Source organism: Leptinotarsa decemlineata, unplaced genomic scaffold (genome assembly GCF_025532065.1).
Source record: "Leptinotarsa decemlineata unplaced genomic scaffold, Ldec_3_MD MMD2_tig00026354_RagTag_RagTag, whole genome shotgun sequence".
Classification (NCBI taxonomy): domain Eukaryota; kingdom Metazoa; phylum Arthropoda; class Insecta; order Coleoptera; family Chrysomelidae; genus Leptinotarsa; species Leptinotarsa decemlineata.
Window position 1 is genome coordinate 6,972,581 of NW_027412702.1, and position 23,317 is coordinate 6,995,897.

Consider the following 23,317-nt stretch of genomic DNA (forward strand, 5'->3'; position numbering starts at 1 on the left):
TTGTAGAATCAATTCCACAAAATGAACCACCGCAAGATTTATCAAATTTTTATAAAAATAATAAACGGGTTGATACTGAATTCAATTTTGACAAAATTAACGATCTGTTTGTTTACAAAACTATTTGTTAAATAAAAACAAACGCTAAAGGATGCGATGGGTTGAGTATAAGGCTGATAAAGCTGTGTTGCCCTCATATCGTACCCTATATCACCCATATCATAAATTTCTGTTTAACTGAGAATGTCTGCCCAAATATCTGGAAAAGAGCCATTGTGAAGGTTGTGCCTAAAATACAAAATCCAATGGAATTTAAAGATTTGAGGGATATCAGTTTCCTGCCTGTATTGTCAAAAATCCTGGAGAGAGCCATGGAGTTTCAAATTAAAAATCATATTTTGAACTTTTCTCTGTTGCCTTCTGTTCAATCGAGATTTCGGAACGGGCATAGCTGTTCAACCGCCCTTCTACATATTGCGGATGATATAATGAAAGCAATATATGAAAAAAAATGCACGGTGTTAGTCCTACTAGATTTCAGCAACTGGTTAGTTTAGAGGAATACAACTCAGATATCTTATATCTCACATCAGGGGTACCTCAAGGATCCATACTCGGCCCTTTATTGTTCTCTATATTTACACCCAACTTACTACAGGCTCTTCACACTTGTCAGGTACATTTATATGCTGATGATACTCAAGTATACCACAGATTTCAGGGGAAAATGGTAGACAATGCTTGTGGCATTAAATAGATTTGTTGAATTGGCAACGGACCACTGTTCATTTATAAACCCTAGTAAATCAAATGTAATGATCTTTGGTCCAAGATTTCACCGTTCCATAGTGAATAACTTTGTGAATATCTGCATTCGAAATGAGCCACTAGATATTGTTAGTGAAGCAAAAAATCTTGGTGTTTTGATGGATTTAGATCTGAGATTTGAAACATTTGTAAACTGTTACAACGTGCCTATTCTGCACTGAAAATCGTTTATGGTAACCGACATATTCTGCCTTACAAAAATAAGATTCAAAAAATTCAAAACTCGTGCCTTAGGTTAATTTTTGGTATTGGTCGGTGACAAAGCATCTCATATAAGCTTCAAGAAATTGGATGGCTGAACAAGGAGAAAAGAAGGTTACTTCACGCTGTCTATTTTTTCCATAAAATAATTGTAATAAAAAACCTTCATATCTTCATAGGATATTGCAATGCCAAAATTCAAAACAGAAGTTGTTCAGGTGGTCTTTCAGGTACCAAATTTGTCGAAAGTATAATTCTGTCCCCAACCCCCTCAAAAAATTAAATTTCACAAAGTTCAAAACTAAATATAAAGACTATTTGTTAGACTGAAATTAAATCAAATTATTGATATCTTGTAAGTAATAGGTGAAGTAAACTCTTTATTTAAATTGTTCATTCGTATTTACATTATAATATCATTATATATAACAATTACAGTTTCATTTTTGTTTTTCTTTTCTTTATCTTTTTATTTGTTTCCTTTTCAGGGTTAAGTGGAAGAACATTTTCCGTGATGTATTTCATTACGGAAGATGAACTTCGCCCTTTATTTCAATTATAAGTTGAATATATAAGTTATGTTATGTTTTTTGTTTTGGTTATGAAATAATAAAGGCGATATTATTATTATTACTTCAAAATATCTGCCTATTCAGTTCGAAAAGATATTTGATATTTTTCTCTTAAAATTTGTGTTGATTGTAATGAACGTGAAATTACTTGATTTTTGAAAATATTTGATTTGCTTTCAATGAGAGGATTTGTTTGTGTTGAAAAACATATTTGATGTTCTTTTCTATTCTGCTAAACTATAGGTATTAAATATTATGAATTTACAATCATAAACCATAATAATATAATAACAAATGTCAAGATTGGAACCACTACATTTACTAGTGGTTCACTGTCTACATAATCGTAGACAGTGAATTTTCCTTTTGGCAGCCTTGAAGAAAACATGGCTGGTGAAAAATAGAATTCATGTGTATAATGCAATTCAAATTTCGAGCCTTGCTATGTAGTTCAATCAACTACAATAATACTTGTATATGAATGAGTATTAGTATAAGCTAATAGCTGAAATAAAACCGGGATAGCAGAAGACAATGAAAGATGCGAAGAATAAACTTGGTAGTATTGAATTAAGTACTAGCAAATCACCTGAAATTTGAAGAAGCTTTAGACGAATTTAAGAAAAAATAAATGAAATCCATTGAAATTGACCAATAATATGTGGACAGTTTTGGTTGTTTCTGAATAAAACTGAAAAAATACAATCAAAGGATTTATTTGAAATTCTGAAAATACAATTTCTAATGAATTTTCAGCTTATTACTGAAGCAGACGTACTGAATTCGACATGCCATGAAACTCTACAACAGAAACAAAAGAATTGAAACTCTTTTAGCGCCTACATACAAGTGGAAACTGATACCATGAAAGTTGCTGAGAGCCTTCCTGTAATATTTCCATTTTCAGGTTTAGAATTAGGAGCAAATGTGTTGTTTTATCTCTGTTTTGTTCTTGTTTCAATTGAGTAACATTATATCTGAAATCAGCTGAACCAAATAATTGTATTCTTGAGTCGAATATACCAATTCTATTCCAGTTCATATTTTTCTTTTGATTCGAATAGAAAGCGTTTTCGTTTTCACTCAATTCTTGTAAATCTTCAGTTCAAATGAATTTTCGTTCAATCCCATTACGATAAATTGATAATTTGATGATGATCTATTTTAGAATGAAATTAATATTTCAGGTTCCGTACATTCAATATATTATTGAATTCAATAACTTTTTTCTGTTCCTACTCTGAATAGTGAAATATTAGAAGGCGCAGAATCTGATGAAATACTATTATTATTATTGAAGAACAACCCCAAAAACGAAACCTTCATTTACAGAGGAAAGTTTTTTTTCAATAGTTTTGTGTAGATTCTACCCTAATATCTCGAATTAAGTTGTGAAAAGTTAAAAAACACCGAACAGCCAAAGAAATCTTTTCTGAATTATTATTATAATTTTTAATGAAGAAACATTCACAAACATGGTCTGAATAGTTATTTCTTATTATCAAAATAACTATAACAATATTTACCTCGGGGCAATTTTGGAAAATATTTGGAATACGGTCCTGTTATGTTATTAATAAGTGTAACGTATAAAAATTTGAAATTAAACTTTATCATATATACAATAATTATTTCCCTTGCAAAAAGATTACTTTGTTACTACAATGATTTGATTTTCATAGGTAGGTATATCCCGCCCGTAGACCAACAGAGACTACTATATAATGAATTCTTAAATTTAATAAATGAAATCCTCGTTATATATACGTTTATACGGAATTCTTCGATGCAGTTTCAATCAGCCGTTAAATATTTTAATTAGAACTTGTATTAAATGATTCGCAACAAGTACCAGTAGTCTACTTAACCAAGAATGGTGCCAGGCTGCAGGAAGTAGATCATGTTCTCACACATAAGTGGAACACCACATTTATAAAATATAGTTCATAGTTATTATTTCTGATTCTTAGGTACGTATTCACCCAATCTATGAATTCTTTTTTGAAACTAATATATTGAAATACATGTACACAAACATTAATATTTGATCCAACCCATATCTGACTTGACAAGTTTTAATTTTCCCGCTCATATTACCACGACCAGGTGTTTTAGGATCAAGTTACCTTAGCAGAACAAGATCCAAGATCCTCAGTTGTTTCGTGACCTTTCACTAAGAAGAGTGGATTTCTCATTACAGCTTCATGGAAGAATGAACGTAATATTAAGAATAGTAACGTCAATCTGAAGAAAAAATATTTCTCTACGAAGCTAGACACCGAGAAAAAATCTCGAAAAGAAACTGGCATCATGTGAGTACCATTAAGATCGATGATTGTTGTTTAAATCTTTTTATAAACTGATATTTATTCCTGTTGTGGATTTGGAATACTTTGATTTTTGTATACCTATATTTTATACGAACCCCTTGAAGAATCATTTCCTGTAAAAGAGAGTACCTAGTTACGTGGGTAGTTTTTTCTAAATACATCTAGATTTTAGTTGAATCTACTGAAATATCACATTGTGAATCAATATATGTGAATAAATCAAATGAAGGACAACTGCTTTGCAGAGATGATATTAGTTTGATAATATTTGCATTATTTATTGATTTAAATTAATTTTTTGTCGCTTATAAAAACTTGCTTCGAACATCTGTTGACAAAAAATATCACTTCGGGGCCTCTCACACCTAAATATGAATAGATACGATGTATTTTCTCAAAACATCTCACAAGTACTTGCAAAACTAGTTAGGGGAAATAAAAATAACGCCAGCTTGAATTATAGTGTTAACATTTTACAAGCTGAACAACGTACAGTTCACATTCTGCATTATTATTTTTCTTGGGTAAAGTAAATGGTTTATTACCTTGATGTCGGAGCGGTTGTACAGAGCAGAAGACATTTTTCACCTCAATTAGTATTCCTGTCTGGATTCACCAGTATTTCTTTGAATTTTCTATTTGAGATATTTATCTCAATGATTCCCATAAGAATCACGTTTAATAAAAACTCGTTTGAGTACAAATTGGCAGAGACCATTCTCTTTATAACATTATAGCATAAACCCAAATTAACTTCCCTGGAAAAAGTTTCATACCGATCTCGACTTTATGCGCATTGAAAAATCATTTGGGTAAGTTTCGGAAAATATATGTGCAATAGAAAATAAGAAAATCTAAAAAAATCCAACTATATCAGATATGACTCCTAAAATAGTCGAAACCGAAATATTATGGAAGATGAGACACATGAATCAAACTCTTAACTCTTATTTGGAATCGAAAAAAAAACATAAAATACGTATATAAAACTAACGGCACCGATGTCTTCCGATGTCAAATTTTCTTTGGGCTTATACCATTTTCCGAATATGGATTGAAAATGCCTATCTATCATATTCCACATTCCTTATCATAAAACCCAAGAACTAAAAATAAATAGTTTTCATCGTTCCTGAAAATTTATGATAATGTTCAAAAATTGACAATTTCCAATAATTGTTAAAATTTTTGGCATTGACTATGAAAATCTCACAATAAAGTGTTTTTAGAATACGTAATTGATATTCGTCCAATTTCTAATATATCTATTTTGTTGAGGTACTGATCTCAGGCTCTATAGAAATTGTTGAATAACTGATAGCATGTTAGGTTTATTAACAAAACCGTAAACCCCCAATCAGCAAAATGGCGAAATATTGCGATAGTCAACTTGGCGTCACAAATTTGCAGTCTGAAATATATATTTCGTAAACAACAAATAACCTTTATTTCATGCATATTTTGTGAAGAGTCTACAATATATAGACTTCGCAAATTGCAAATAAGCTTTATTCTACATTCAAAAGACATCCTGTGGATATTTCAATTTGCACTACAATTACCTACATGTTATCAAGAAAAAGTTTGATACTGAAGTGAGAATTTTTTAAAGCATAAGAATAGCATTAACACTTCTATCAGCACCAAAATAAATTCCTATAGAAGGAACCGAAACCTTCATAGACGTACCTATATCTCATAGAAGTAAAACCTCAAAAAAATTTAATCTTAATGAAATAGGCATTTGATTGTTTATCAAATGTTTAACATAGTGTAGTTCTATACTTGCTTCCTTCAAAAATTAGCCGTAGAAAGAGGTTTAGAATTCGACATGACCTATTAATGTCAAGAGAAGCAAATTTGTGAGCAATTTTTTGCATTTTTCAATCTTTCATCTTGCAATCTGTTAAAAATCTGTTTTTCCGGTTACCAGCTGTCGCCTTTTAACGAACGATTTAGAGTTAAGGCTTATGCGTGTTAATGATTAACGAGGTCTTCATTTTTAATGTGTGATTCCCAGCACTGGTTGGACAGTACGCTAATCCATCGGGTACCGACCAAACATGGAACTACTTCACTTCTCTTGAAACTTCCCGTCACCTTCGTTTTTTCAAATAGTATTACTCGACCTCATGACTAGTTTTGAGCTACAGGATGTTGAAGATATATACTGGTATACCCAAATTGGAAGAAAATATAGTTTTTTTGTATTTTATTTCATGCTACATAGCATAACACTGTTCACTGTTCAACTGTTTTCCAAAAAACAAGCACTTTTCCCCACCACCAAAATTTCAATACTCTTCTCGACGCCAACTTGGTTGGTGAAACGCGCGTCGAGAAGAGTATTGACGTTCTAGTGATTGGGGGAAGTGCTTGTTTTAGGATTTGTCCTACCTTTCATCAATCAAATATTTGGTGGATTTTGTTTTGTTATTGTTATTTTCATACTTTCTACCTCTGCTGAACATTTCAACATCCTGTATCTCGAAAACTAGTCACATGATTCAGCTGAGCCCGTAGACACAACTGATTGAGTCAAGGTAACAAAATTTCAGAAATGTTACGGAATATCAGTTGAAAAGTGCGGTGTTCGATTACCTTCGGCTTGTAGGTAATCGTTTTATAAAAAAAAATTATAAACTTTAACGAAATGAAATGTAAAATGCACTGTAAAATGCAACTAACTGTAGCTCATTGAATCTTTTATATTGCATGAGTATATGTATATATTACTGCAAGTGTTTTGGACATCAATTTTAAATTTTTCAAAATATAGGTAGATAGATAGAGACTTCATTTTATTACGTTATGTTGAGAACATTTGTAGCAAGTCACGATACATGAGCATATACAGTTACAATACATATACAGTATTTTTTTTGATAACACAACCATAATGAGATTATTATAAAATTGGTACATATAAGAATCAGGGCTATAATTTACCTAAAACTGATATATGGTGAGAAACTAGATGTTTGAGACAATTTTCCTACATAATAGCTGATTGTTGTAGGGTTGTCGTTTGTAGGGGTACGATAGCTGGTTAACGGAAAAACAGATTTTTAAATTAATGTGGCACAGTTTATATTCGTTAATAGTGTAAAGGGAGTTCCTAATGAAAAGTAATTTGAATGTCTTTCAAATTTCTTATGACTCATACTTTTCGCCTCATTCGAGAGCTTGTTAAAGTTGAAATCAAGGGAATTAGTAACTGATGTAGTAAGCCTATATCGCGTCAATAGCAGGTGGTATTTTTTGTATTTTAGTCATGTACCTCAGAAATATATTTAAATTTTTCAATATTCCTATAAATTTGTATAAGAGACTCGTAGATATATAGACAGAAAACATTGTCATGACTTTCAATTCACTAAACAGATTTCTGCAAGAACCATCACTGGCAGTTACCCTTATAGCTTTTTTTGACACTTGAAAATTTTAGAAGATAGGCTGGAGTTCCCCCAAAGCCTTATACTTTATACCATAACAGATATGGAAAAGAAATAAGAGAAAAATAGGCTGTGCTCAAAGCGACACAGCTCATTACTTTTTTGAGTTCTCTTAATAGGTATAACTGGTTGTGAAGCTTAGAAGACAGTGTGTCGATGTGACAGTGCCATTTCACAGACGGATCTAATGTGAGCCCTAGAAGCTTGGATTTAGATTACACGGAAATCCAATTCTTTGTGTTTTATTAGGATACTGCGTGGAATTATTCGCTACAAACCATTCATCAGCTTTCTGTTCAACGGAGATGATTGAATACTCTAAGAGATCTTTATCATTACTTGATTCATATAGTGTTACATCGTCAGCGAAAATAATGCATGAGGAAGACAGTAAATTATACAACATATCATTTACATATATTATAAATAAAATAGGTCCCAAGACCGACCCTTGAGGCACTCCGTATCTGACCACTTGAAAACCAGATTCATTTGTATCGCAGTAAACCGCTTGTTGTCTGTTTGTAGTATATGACTTGAACATTTTCAATGAACTACCTTGAATTCCGTAGTATTCAAGTTTTTGCAAGAGAAAATCATGTGAGACATAGTCGAACGCCTCACGTACTATTGCTTTTTTGAGATGAGAATAATTTTGTGTTTTTTTGTTTATTTTTAAAGATATATGGAATTAGAAATTTCTATTCGCAGACATCGTCATTACGAAATCAAGTCAAATCTTCCTTGAATACTGACCATTGTACATTTTTCAACATAACTTTACTCGGAGAGAATTGTCTCCCTTCATTTTAGTGGTTTATATATCTAATATGAGACCCCAACAAACATAAAAAACATATCAAAAACTGATAAACGATTATTATTCCCACCTTCTTTTTAAATCACTATTATTCTCATTAGCGCTACATTTTTTCACTTTTCATCTCATCAAAAATAAAATGTTGAACCAAATACTCGTATACATTGATTTCTTTTATCCACAGTTTTTAAAAATATCTTTGCATTTCAAATTCACTCAAAATAGTACGAATTATGTTTTGAAAATACTATCAAATATGCTGGATGTTCACTAAAACATCTAATGAAAAGTCACGATAAAATTTTTAATAATATTTCATTGTGAGATTCTCACAAAATGACAATAACTTCCTCAGGCTTGTATATTTAGAAAAATAAAATAAAAAAAAAATTCAATACTATTAACTTGTCATTGTGTCCATTTATTCATTGGTAACATCTGACAATTTTCTTTTCTACATTATAAAATAATTTTTTCTCCATAATTTTTAAATAATTAGCTGATGATGAACCTATATAGGTAGGTTCGAAACTTTTAATAATTGATGGTTTTACCGTTCTAACATCTGAGGGTGATAATACATTGTGGAGACGACTTTGAGTTTTTATGCTTCGCAAATTTACTCCACTACACTTTGAGATATAATGGACTCCTACCACAGGTTCCTTTTCATAGGTAACATATTTTTGTAAATAGTTTTTATTGGTTAAATTTAAAGGAGTATATTTTTAGGAGAGGTTGATTTTTGGGAAAAAGTTTTGGCTTTTTTTTCTCTATTTCTATAAAAAAATGTATGACACTTTCAATGGAAGGAAGAAAGCAATTGATTTCAAAATAAGCTCTCTACAAAGATGTTTATATCATGTCTTGAAGTTGCTTTTAATAAAGCGATTGAATGTCATTACGTAGGTACTGTAATCGGGACATGAGTAGATTCAACTCATTTTTGACATAAAGTCGTATTGTTATGAATGAATTGAGTGTTTCATCTTGTAATGTTATCCAGATTGATGGTGAAGAGACAATGAGATAAGTGTCGGGCGCTTGATATACAAAAAATATGGCACAAACCGCCCACGCTTTTTCACAATAATACTAGTATTTTTCGATCGTTATTGTTTTAAGCTTATTTAAAAAAATATTTTCAACTTTTCAGTTCGATGTTCTTTAAAAGCGTGTTTTTTAGTTTTTTAAACTATATTTATTTTTAATTTTTTAGTTTCGTATGGTATAAAAACGTGTTTTTTAGTATTTTTGAACTATATTTATTTTATCTAAACTTTGGGATCAATCAGCCATATATTGTTTAGTGACCATTGATATTTTCCGGCAAAGGCGCGCCAAGAAGAAGGTTACCAATAATAATAGGGAAGCCCAAGCGGGGATTTCGGGATTTACTAAAGCGCGGCAGATTAATATACAGGGGGATACCTTGTACCCGGTTAAGTACCTCCACCAAATATGAGCCCCATATATGTATAAGGCCGCCAGATTAGTAAAAAAAATGATCATCAGAAATTCTCGAGCGCGTCAGATTAAGGTAGGGTGAGTTAATTACATGCTAAAAAGTGTATATTCCAGTAATCTGACAGTTTGAGAATGACGTAAAGAAAGGGGAGGGCAGCAAAGTTGTAAAAAAATAACGTCATTTTGACATTCTCGAGCGTAGCTAAATATATAATCTGACGATTTCCGCAAGCCCAAATAACAAAAATTCGTCGATAATGTTTAATGCATGCAGCTGTGTGATACCTATATTTCTTATATATATTTCTCCGAGTTTCTATTCCTCTTTCACTTTTTCTCTCTCTATTACTCTCTCACACCGTCCCCACTCTGAATTCTGTTGCCATGACGCCATCACAGTTGATCACAGAGACTCGTTCGTGATGAAGATGAAGATGATGATTAATTAATCAATTGATTATAAAAAATTAAATTTTTTTGAGCATTTTTTTTTTAAATACAAGTATTCTACTTAAAAAAACATACACTTATTTATTTGCATGCTATTTCCTGAGCTTTTCAAATAATTAAGTTCAATGATTTAAAAAAAAATTTAAAAAAAAATTGTCAAATTAGGCGAATCCCTCTAGATAATCGTCAGACTATGAGACAGCACGTCTAGAACATAAAGATGAACGATATATATCTTAATCTGATGCGCTTGAATATTTCAAAATGACGAATTTTTTTGCACATTATAATAATGGCCGCGAGTTTGCGTCAGATCGAAATCGTCAGATTATTGAATGTGAGCTTTTTTTTGTTGCACTTAACACCCCCTTAGAAAATTTGACGCGCTCAATTAATTTTTTTTCTTTTCACTTTTAACCCTTACGTACAACCACCCACATCATGCAAACGATCAGATTAACATACGAACATTATCAAAAATACGTAGGACATTGATGCTATCAATATATGACGCGCTGGAGTATGTCCATGCAACAGTATTTTTTTACATATTCAAAAATCTATAGCCGCTTCCCCCACCGATGAAAAGGTATATATTATATAACATTTTTTTCTTCGTATCATCTAAGCTTTGCAACCTAATATGTCTCTTTGACGCTCGAGTAAATCCCCATTTTGCATCGTGGGCTGCCCTACTATAAGGCAGCAGGCGCGCGTGTTAATAAAAAAAATACTTTTTTCAAATGAAGAAATACATGTAAAATGAGTTCGAATTATATCAAGGAGGTTACGTACAGCGCCATCTGCCCGTGAATAGATCAAGCAAGAATGTCGATAATTCTGTCAAATACAGATACCGAGCTTGAGAGTTACAAACAAACAAACAAACAAACATACATATATACATACAGTTGAAGCCATTTGCTTTTATACGAATACTCGTAGATACGAATGTGAACATGATTAGGTGCAATTTTTTGGTGAAATGTTTTACAAGCGTAGTTTAAAGTATAAAGATGAGAATCAAAACATTCATCCAGTACTTTGAATACTTGAGAATAAATACATGCTGTTGAATCAAAAACATCAAAAGACTTGTTTTGAGATTTGTTCTTCTTTGTGTAAAAAACTATTTTTTACTTAAATGAAGTAGCTCCCAACAATTTTCTAAAAAGATGTTTTTATTTTTTGTTTTTTCTGACTTATGCCTTAAAAAATTACAAAAATACTTCACACCTAGACTACTTAACGTTATTCTGGAAGCAATACTTGCTTACTATGATCTACTATCTAGCACGCCTGATATGTTTGTTTATTTCCATTACCTATTCATTAATTCCGTCAAAGGTATTCGTTGCAACAGTCATGTAATTAGTTGAACAACCAAGGAATTTGCATTTCTATTCTGGTATGTTTACCTATTTGTACTTCTTATTGGCACTGCGCGTCAGTATATAGAAGAGAGGCAGGATCAAGATATGAAAGTCTACAATGGTCGACTACACGTGGGTATTTATGAATATGTTGACATATTGAAAATAATATAAACCTGTATTTTTTCTTTCCATGTTTCATTGTACACGGACGGGTTTAGGAGATTTTGCAGGAGGGTTCATAGAATTTTCGAGGGAGAGAAAATACCCGTATTTATATTTTTGAAAGACATTTTTTGTGGGGGTCTAATGTTTCTTACTGTTTTTGTGGTGTATAAACTTCCAGAATCTGAAAAATATACGAATCTAAATCAAAATAGAATTTGGCAATGTGAGGGAAACTGAATGTCGTGAATATATAAAGATAACAGAATCGAGGATAGCGGAGCATATTTTAAAATTATCTGGTGATCATTTAATAAAATACAGTGAAACAAAAATTGTCGCCAAGAAAACCCATTAAAAAATGAGAAAACTCAAAGAATCCGCATATATTCTCTTAGCTCAAAGGAAATGGATCGTACCTAGTTGGAGATGGAAAACGGAAATATCTGAACCGAAATCTCAGATAACATCCTGTATGTGTGTTAATGTGGACTGAACATTCGATTCTTTCAATGTGAATAAAAGGAAGTGGAGCTGTTTACAATTGGGGCATTGTTTCCAAGTGGAAATCGGAAAAGCAATATTTTGCATAACTTTGACCATCTCAAGAAAACTAATTATAGTAATTTTATTTTTTCAATTGATTATTCATTTCGTAGTCAACATTCATGAATTAAGTTACTGACTAATTGGACTCCTCAGTGGTTTATATCACGCAGTAACTTTTCGGTATGAACTTTTCAGTTTGCTTTTTTTACACTTCGGTAGATTCACTATTGTTTTGACTTTGTTCATTTTTTAGATTGTGAAGGTTATACACACAAGAAACAGTAAGAAACATAACTTATTCATGAAAAAATAAGGTTAGAAAGCTTGTTTGAAAACAATATTGAAAAATATAAAATGTCTTCTAGAATGTGTTTTTGATGATAGGATTTCAAGTTTTTCTTGAATTCATTGATGTTGTACTACCTAGGAATAATCTATAATTTATATAGCTAATTCGTTTAATGAATCGAATTACCAAATGAAAAATGACTATATATGCATTCTTAGTAATTGTACGTTGAAAGGTTAGACCTCGTTATTCAAGTCGCACAAGTTTTAAGTTTTGAGGGTTGCACATTTTAAGTTTACACATCCTGCCAAAGAAACCAAAGGTAGCATATATGTCCCTACATTTGACAGATTTGTACAATATTTATTTTTTTCTTTTATTTTTAAGTTTTGTTCGATTTCGAATGATTTGGTACTTCAGATAATAAAAAAAAATAAATATTTTTGTTCAGGTGAGGGAAAAGTGTTTTCAATATATGCATCACCAGATAACAATAAAAAACTAAACAAGCCTTCACATCTATTATCATACCATAGTAACCTCAAGTAATTTGTGATCAGAACATTGTTTTGGTAAGATTTCTAAATAGACCAGGGTGGATAATTTTTGAAACAAAAAAAAATAACGGTAGGATGAAACTGAAAATGATAAAAATTAACGATCCAATGAAAAAAGTCAAACGGCAGATTCGTAGATAATAAAAAGATCTACAACTTTTGTATCTACAATTTTTTCACATAACCTCAAAATTTTTGTGAAAAATTCGAACAACCAAGTTTTTGGTTTTTTATTTTTATCTTTCATCAAAAAAATTTTTTCTACGAAATTAGGTGAAAACTTACCTTTTCATGTCCCAAATACACTGTAATCTATTTGATTTAATTTTTTTTTCACCTTATTTTGACTTAATATCAAAAAAACACCCTAATATTCAATCGAAAATTCTAGCGTGAAAATATCAGCTTTTTTCAAAAAGTCGGTGTGCTTTTTGTTCGTTGAAATCTCTACTTTCTGATGGTTTGAAAAAAAATATACATTACTATAGTAAATGTTCTCAAAAAATACAAACAATCGAAAAAACTCGAATTCGAAATGGATCGGAATATATAGAATAGTGGCGAATGTTTCGAAAGGTAATCAAAAACATATCTATTTCACATCGAAACTCCTTTGACACCCGTTGGGGTTGTTTAAAAATAAAGCGAACCGGCAAAGATAAAACTGAGAGAATCATTAGAATTTTTCCGATGCTGAAGACGGAGGCAGATTTCAAAAGATTTCAACCTTTGAAACGTTGGGATTAGTATCTATATAACTTGTAAGTTCTTTTTTTTTTTGATAGGCAAAAATATTCTCGAACAGTCATGCGCCGTTGGAAGCTCTTGGCACCTACCGAGCAACGTCTTTTCCTCGATTGGAAGACTTAACAGATTGTTTCTGATCTGGATTCCTGGCCATACTGGCTTGGAAGGCAATCAGGCAGCTGACTCCCTTGCAAAAGAGGGTGTTGCAAGCAGCTTCATTGGACCAGAACCTGTCATTGGCATCGCTTCAAGCTTTACCAAACAAATATTGAACATCTGGATGGCAAAAATATTTATGGACTTCTAGTAGAATATTCCAGGATTGACTCACTCCAAGGCGTTTATTCACTCCTCGAAGCTTGATACCAATCAGTTGTTGGAATATAGTAGTAGAAATGAACTACGATGTCTAACAGGCCTTCTTACAGGTCACTGTCATTTGAATCATCATATGCAGATAATTGGACTGTCGGAAGACAGTGTGTGTCGCCTCTGTTTGGAAAATGTTTCTTTGTGAAAAATACTCTCATCTGAAAATGGAACTTTTAACAGTTGATGATCGACTGTATTGCCAAATATGCGCCAAATTAACTGACTGTTATAAGAAAACTAGTATACTCGTAGCTGAGGCACCAGTCAATCTAATATTAACACTGAGTATCTTCAAACATGACTCAACCTCTGACGGAAGCACCAAACTCTTACGAAGGTTTGAAATAGATGAACACTTTAATGTTGCAGACCACTATTATAATCTTCAAGCAGTAATTGTTCACTGTGGTTCTGGCATTGAATCTGGTCATTATTACTCCTTGGTCAAAGACGAAACGGACTGGTTTAAGTTTGACGATAGTGTTCTGGCGATGTATTGCATTTATTGGAGCCTCTGGAGACACCCTATATTTTGTTTTATGAAAGAGAGGACATTGGCAAATCAAGATCTTCAGATGATATGGCGCTGCTGGTATTTCCGGGTTTTCCTGCAGCGTAAAAAGCAAATGCGCCACTGGAATCAATGAAGTCGCCTCGGAGTGCCAATTAATTTATTTTTTGTTGTTGTTTTATAATTTTATGATTTGTATTTCATTGAAAACAAACTTTCAATTTACGCTGTAACCTATCGGGGTGAACCAAAAAGATGGCCCTTTTCACACCTGTATAAAGTTCTCCATTACAATTTCATATTTTTTCCAGATTGTGGAAGATGATGAAAATATTCAAAAAGAAATCGATGAATTATTCTTCGGTTGCCACGGCACTGCCTACATTTTTTGTTTCAACCGTCAACGTTACGCCATAGATCATGTTGAATCTGATGATATTGAAAAGGCTTTAAATTATATTAATAACAAATTTTATGAATGAATCGAACGTTGCAACATCGATGACTATTGACGATAACTTCGAATAAGTATTGCGCAATTTCCTAAACCGATGTTCTAAGGTTCCTCACTTCGGGCGATATTCTGTAACAACTCATTTCATGTTTTGACGTTCATTGGTAGTGTCATTTTATGAACTGTAATTGGTAGGTTCGGAAACGAGATATGAATAGGTGAGTAGAGAAAATTAATTATCGTGAAATTTAATTGATAGTTTAGGAGATCACTCTTTTTATTTCAGAAGTATGTTAAATATACCTATAGACAGTAACGTGTAAATTGGGTTTCAATTAATAAATTCATAAAAATTGTTTATTGACCCATATACTAATGAAAAAATTATTTGAAATTCACCACGACGAACGAATAATTCAGGATTTTTGCAAGTGAAACTGCGGCTAGCTAAATGTTTTAGTTGTGCAAACGCGAGTGAAGATTTTTTTATTGAATGCCAACTTCAAATTTTTTTCTCAGTATCTCAGAAACACTCAATAGCATCTACGTGACTTTCAGAGCGTAGTAATGCATCATTCTCACAATTTTAATCACTATTCTAATTATATTGAACCAATGCAATTAACCATTCAAATATGATTGTGACTGAATATTTAAACTTGGCATACCTAAATGCTTCTATAGAAATACACAGATTTAATTTGATATCATGATTATGACAGTCGTCAGACCCTAACTCTACTGAGATAACTCAAGTAAATATAAAATCAAATTGAACCAACCAATACAATGAACAGATACACGAAACCGAAATGAAAAATGAAATGCCACATTTCACTGCTTCACATACCTCATGAAAATAACATAATCCTTTAATTCAACAATATAATATCAAGCCACGTCAGATTTTAACAATAAAATTCAATTGATGAAAAATACGAGTTCAGTAATTTAAGTAATGTGTTTATATACTGGAACATTGTGTCATTAATAATTTCTTAATTCTGACATAACCAAACGGAAGGATCGTTACTATTTCCTCTGTATAACCACACAGCACCCCAGTTTTGATGCCTTTCTCATCCAATTATTAATCCAATTTGGATTTCCATAGCATTCTCTCCACATAATTTGAATCTATTATTCCTGTTATTCCAGGGGATCGTTTTTTTGTGTAATTCTGTTCTTTTCGATTTTCGCAATTCTGACTGATCAGGTTATCCGTGCTAACGAGGGCTAGGCCAAATAACAATGTCGAACAACCGATCTGAAGGATCATGTGTCAATAGTGAAGGTGTATTCCTCATTGTCCAGATGATTTTGGACCAAGAGGCTCTATGGGGATTTCTTTTGCCGCTTTTGATTCTCTACTTTGTATAGACTTTGAGAACTTTTTCGGTAATCCATCTGCAGGTGCCCCCTTTTTATTTTTTTCAGAAACGTCTTCTCAGCTGCTGGGCTCATCTTGGAGATAGGCCAAAATGATTAGTCTTATGGTATTTACTCTATATTTTTGTAAGAACTCTGACGGTTTTTGATTTTTTTTTCTGAATTGTGTTGCTTCAGATATTGCATCTATAGATTTCCAGAACGCCCACAACCTGTTGTTGTTTTGATTGGCTTCCGGGTTTTGCCGTGGTCTTCTTTGGTTATAATCTCCAAACGTTTCAACTGAAACTGCGGCAGTCATCTTCAGTGACGTGGTCGAACTACTCTTCTTGATGTGTCATCTGAAACGTTTGGGGATTTTAATGTTTGGGGATTATAACCAAAGAAGACCACGGCAAAACCCGGAAGCCAATTAAAACATTGACGCCAGCCGTGAAGGCCTACATTTCTATATCCCACAACCTGTTGATATTTCTGAAACGCTTTGTAATTTTTTCAATGCGATCCCCTGTTATATCCACTAAAATCTTGATATATGACAGCTGGACGTCCTTAAGCCGCAGGGATCACCTCACTTCTACGGAAACATAAGGATAAGCCAATGCATGGGGTCTTCTTCAATAACATTGAAGACTTTGGCTTATCAAAGCGCCTGCCTTTCGCTTTCCTCAGGTCGAGTGGGCTGAAGTCGGAAACTGAGGGGTTCATCATGACTTGCCAGGATGGTGTCTTCAACACCTTAGTCTACCGCAGTCGCGATGGGTACAAAATTCTTGATACAAGGTGCAGGGCCTGCCTCGAGGCGTCCGAAACTCTAATGCACTTGCTATCAGAATACCCAGCATATGCGAACTCGGCCTATATCCATAGACATAACGCGGCCCTAAGAGTGCTATATTACCATTTACGGCACTCTTACGGTATTGACGAGACACCGGTGTTACCCAACGCTCCGAGGAATATTCAATCCGTTGTGGGAAACGAAAAGTGCCGAATTTATCGGAACTATTCGTTCCCCGCCCTCAGGCTCATACAAGCTAATAAGGCTGATGTAGTCCTTCTCGACCACCAGAGCAAGACGATATTTCTAGTAGAGTTTTCAGCCTTGGCGAGACGAATATTGTCCGAAAAGAGAAGGAAAAACGGAAAAAAAATCGAGAGTTTCTCTTCGAACTCCGCAGACTCAATCCAGACCACTCTGTCGAGATGGTTGTTCTGATTATTGGAGTTTTTGGTGGAATGATGCCCTCTCTACTCTCGAATCTTAATATCATACCGGCTTGCCGCACTAAGGCAGAAATATCAGCCGGACAGATGCAGAAGGCTGTCTCTTGGCTCACTGCGCTTGCTCAGGGCATATGATTCTCGGACCCAATCATCACTTACCCCACGGTGTGGGGAGTGGTCGTTCGTTAATAATGCTGGCGCGCCCTTCGCGCGCCAGCATTATTATTGTTCTTCAGTTGATTACAATCTGAAGAATATTAGCGAAATAAAAGAAGTAGTGTTAGATAAGGTGACCGATTCTTAGACATTCCCATATATACAATTAAAATTCAATGATTTCTTAAAATGCATTATGCAATTATAGAGCGAGTACCAATAACCCAAATAAATGTTTGATATAATCTTAATCTTAACAAAAAAAACATTTTTATTTACCAGTGTTCATCATTGTTGAGTTAGCAAATATTGTTTTTGTTTTTTATAGGAACTCACAAAGAAAAATAAGGAATACTAAGTACAGAAGCCTTCGAAGCAATCTGATAAAGAAAGAAAGATTCGAACATTTCTTTATTTTACATTGCACAGATGTATTTGGGACTAGCGAAGCGCCCCGGCTTCTGACATTGTAAATCATGAAACCACTGACTCTTTACTTGACGAAAATTAATTAAACTATCCATGATAATAATTATACAATTTTCACAATATAAAAGGCCATAAGTCATGTATAAGGGTTGAAATGTGATAGAACCGTTAAGTTGGAATTGTTTCCAAATTCATCTCTTTTTGGCAGTGTACGTTGTTTTCAACTTTGAAGTCTGTATGCAAACCAAGTCATTGCTACAGATCCGTAATATATGCATAGCCTCTATTTTCTGAATTTCATTTTTGAATGAAATGGCGCATAACTTTGAAGCAATAATAAATATTTACTCGACAAATAAACAAGACTTGATAGATTTTCAATAATCATATCATCAACGTCTTCCGTATCGTTCATTTGGAAAAAAAAACACTTTAGTGTCGTAGGCATATAGATAATTTTGTGATTGATTCGGCCATTACTTGATGAAGATCAATAGTAATTTCATAAACTACACCTTGTGATTTGATTTCCACAAACTTTATTTGAGAAATATATCACATGTTTAGTTTCCGACCGAAACTGGTTTTTACGACCGAAACCGAAAACGAATTTCGGCAACGGTCTCAGTTTCGGCCGAAACCGAAACCGAAACTTCCTTACAAGGATTATGTTTTGAGGAAGAAATAACGAAAAGGTTATTTTAATCAGTTGGTCTTTATTTTTTTAGCTTTAAATCACAACGTTATGCAGTCTTCGACATTTTTATTTATTGATAATCAACATAAAAAACCCTTACTTAAAAAAATATTAATGGCACCTTAAAAATACTTAAAATAGATGAGGTGTTTATTTGAGTAGGTGTAGATCCTTCTTTTGAATATTATTGATGGGTTTTCAAAAATATTAAACATAAAATTACTTAATTGAGTTGTTACCTAATATCACTTGTATGAAATTTAACGAGCCGAACATGACCGATCACAGCGCGGGAACTCCCGAATGCAGTTTCGGTTACGGTTGTAGTTTCGGCAGGTTTGGCGTCGAAACCAAAACTATACCGAAACCTGTTTTTTTGCCGAAACTCAACCGAAACCGAACTTTCGGTCAGACACACACATGTTTCGCAAACACAGTAGCTTCTTCAACACTAATTTAAATACCCACTGTATTCAAATCCCTGTTGGAGAAGCTAGTGTGTTAGCGAAACATGTCGTGATAAATTTCTCATATGGAGATCAAATCGTAAGGTGTAGTTTATGAAATATAGATAATTATAGTGAGAAAAATGATGATGAAAATTTAAAATGTACAATGTATTTGAAAGAGAATCAAGAATGCTTCCTTGTGGTACACGTTGTGTTATTGGTAAACTACCTGAGAGTTCATCATTAATTAATTTCCACTAATTTCCAAGGTTACTTAGAATTAATAATAATATCTCATGATTAATCGTATCATAGACACAGGTGTAGTCTGTCATAATAAGCACACTTATTTTGTTGTTATCCAGTGACTCAACTATATCAGCACTCAAGGACAACGAGCAACTATATCCGCTTTTAAAACCAAACTTATAATCAGGAAGAAGTTTTCCATGTCGGACATACGTACGGATTTGTTTTTCTAAATTTTTTTCAAAACTATCAAATTGGTCAGTAGAATGCTAATACTTCTCAACTGGCTAAAATCAGTCGCTTGAGGAATCTTGAGTAATGGCAAAACCTCTTTTCCTGGCAATAATGAAAAAGAAAATAACGTTCGCATATACATGCATTGAAAATATCAGTCAGAGTGTAATGAATGGACAACAAAGAATAATGATTTGACTGTTCAAATTGATGTTCCAATTGATATGTAGTACTTCGTCTTCAGTGGTTTTGAAGCAGAGTTGTTTTGTTCCGAGTCATTCACCTTTATATCTACTAGAACATTAGGTGAAAAAATGTCTCTCAGTTCGTTGAATAAAAAATTGTTATTTTCTTCATAATTTTTTAATGATGGTAGCATTTCAACATTAGATTAGATATTTTTATCACCTACCATTTTTCTTTCAGAGAACAGATAGTAAGTTTGAAATCTGAATATGCCTCCTTAATCTTTCAATATCTGACGGTGTATAATTTCGTAATTCCTTGTAATTTTGCCAGTGTGTCAGCAGTTCCGACTTTTTATACTAATCAAAGCCTTGTTCCTCTGTTTTCGCAACAATTCCATATTATCTGTCATCCGGGGCTGGTTTCTCATTTTGTTCGAATTGAAAATCATTGTAGAGCATAATGACCTACCACGTTTAAAACGGTTTCATTTGAGTGTTTAACTTAGTTATCTATACGGGTGAGTTGATTAACACGATCCCAATGCTAGTTTTCAAGATCATGTTGGAATTGTTGCAAATTAATATTGAAAATATTATGTAACTACGTTACATGATAAAATGTTTGTAGCAAATCAAAAAATAGCATCAAAGTAATGGTATGTTAAACAGTTAAAATAGTGAATATTACTGGAGTTTTTTCCCAACACCAAACCGTTATTTTAACACCTCGACACGTGTTTCGATCACCAAGTGATCATCTTCAAGAGGAAGAAAAAATAGCTAACGCTATTTATGCTACACAGGTATACTATACAGGTATACCACACCTAAATAAATTTTACAATTTGCCTTATCTATTATTTTACAATATGTCCTTATGTTCATTAAGATTAGTTAGACAAGTTAACAACAACAGGCAACTAGATGCCTATGAGAGTGTAGAAATAAGTAAACATAATAATATTATGAATAACGATGACGGACCAATACCAAATAGCATACTATATAGCTTGTTAAAATAATATTATTGGATTTACTGATTACTACATAAGGGCACATTGTAAAAATAAATTTAGATAGGTAATATTGTGAAATTAATTTTGATATAGCTGCAAATTGTTTTATATATAGCTATAACATTTAAACATTACATAAGGACATATTGTAAAATAATAGATAAGGCAAATTGTAAAATTAATTTAGGTGTGGTATACCTGTAGGGTTTACCTGTATATCATAAAAAGCGTTAGCTTGGGGAAGTTTTCAGTTTAATCTTCCTCTTGAAGATGATCACTTGGTGATCGAAACACGTGAGAGGTGTTAAAATAACGATTTGGTGTTGGGAAAAAACTCCAGTAATATTCATTACTACACCAAAGGTTCCAAACAGTGCAACATAAGTAAATTAAAATAGTGATAATAGTATATTATGCAACGATCATGTAATGATGGTTATTAAGACACGAGCATTAACCGGGATACGAAACGAGCCGAAGGCGAGTTTTGTATGGTATATGCGAGTGTATTAATAACCATTACATGAGAGTTGCATACGCTATTTTTTCTAAACCCGATAAATAATGAAAAACTATAAATATTATATTTGTATTGAACACATTTACAGTAATTAACTCATATTTTTTTAAAAAAACACAAACTTAATGGTATTATCATGGATATATGAAAACTATAAAGATTCTAATTATATTTATATTGAATATAACAACTGCAATTAATCTGATCTTTTAAAAATATTGGAGTCGATGGTATTCCTTCTATATCGCTGTTTTCAGACATTTTGATAATATAGGTAGGTAATATGAAAACTGATTTTGACAAATAAAGCAATTAGTTACTTAGGTTAGAATCTAGGACAAACAAAGGAACAGGATTCTTGATTGAAAAATTATGGGTTTCTATTGGTTGATAATCTGTATCGTTATGAAAAATCTGTATCATAATGGATATCATTATGAAACGGATTATGGTCATATAAGTGTATTGTTAGAGTACGGGTGTAGAAAAAACAAACAAAGAATACAAATACGAACATATAAAAACAAAGAGTATGTTGACAGTACAAGCATTTAAAATGATTCACGTATTCTGTGACAAAATAGAAGAAAAAACTCAAAAGATATTTTTTTTGTTTTTTTTTTGAATTAGGACATACTAAGAATTTTAAAATTATCGGGAAGATAGTTGTGTTCTTTTGTGATTTACTGAAACTATAGAGGTTTGTTCCACTTTTGTTTCAATGTCTGGTATCATATTTGAAAATTTGAGAACAGATGATCGATTAAAGTCTTAGGATGATTCGTGACATGAGTTCGTTCAGAGATATTTTTTTTCAATCGAATGACTCAGTTATTGATTTACACATGTATTACTTTAGAATGAAAATTTGAATGATCGATATTGAAGTCGCCAAGACAGATAATATTCTCAAATTCAGGATGTATGTTTATCAAAGCGTATTGGTAGAATACTGAAAGACATTAACAATATAAATGAGGAAAAAGAACATAAGCAGAATACTGGTAATTTAGAACGGCTAGTTGCGATGATTTTTTAGTGGGTATGAAGATGGTGAGTCTTGTTCAAGCTGCCTCTTCTGAGGTGAACTACTTTTTTTCAAGGACAAAACACAAGCACTACAGGAAAATCATCAAGGCGCTCTAAGAGCAGTGCCTGTGCGAAAGTAGCACAGTGCCTGTGCGAAATCCATTTGGAAAAATGTTCTCAAGAATTTTATTCCACATAAACGTAGTTCTCCAAATGAAAGAGTTCTCAAACAGTGAAGTTTGAGGTGTACTGAGTTGGGCCCCAAAACGAAGAGCAGCCACAGTTCGTCGCGTAATTCTGATATGTAGCGCTCTTGGAGGAATAAATTGTGCCAAGTCACAAGAATACTTCTCGTGAAACTATCTATAGAAGAGAGACATCTCCAATCTTTCTTCGATGTTCCAGACTATCAAGGTTGCAAGTGATGTTCGCGTCTCCAGTCAGGCGGGTGGTTCTTTTCTGGATGGAATCTAGCAGCTTCAGGATTTTCTTAGGGGTAGAGCTCCATACATGAGAACAATACTCCGAAGAAGGTCTGATCTGAGCTTTATGAAGCATCAAAAGTTGCTGGGAGTGTGTATAGTTATCTGGTTC

The 23,317-nt window shown here is 32.9% G+C and overlaps 1 protein-coding gene across 6 annotated transcripts in view; it reads left to right on the plus strand.

Moving 5' to 3' along the window:
* LOC111505133 (uncharacterized) overlaps positions 1-23,317 on the plus strand; it is a 67,917-nt gene that overhangs the window by 31,206 nt on the left and 13,394 nt on the right. The window contains exon 1 of one of the 6 annotated variants that reach the window (XM_074184527.1): positions 3,738-3,913. The exons of 3 other annotated variants lie outside the window; for them this stretch is intronic. In XM_074184527.1, the coding sequence (XP_074040628.1) occupies positions 3,912-3,913 (2 nt within the window). In that variant the 5' untranslated portion in view covers positions 3,738-3,911. Of the gene's footprint in view, positions 1-3,737; positions 3,914-15,211; positions 15,359-23,317 lie in introns of those variants that run through there. 2 more of the 6 variants (XM_023159900.2, XM_023159899.2) reach the window with 2 other exon arrangements.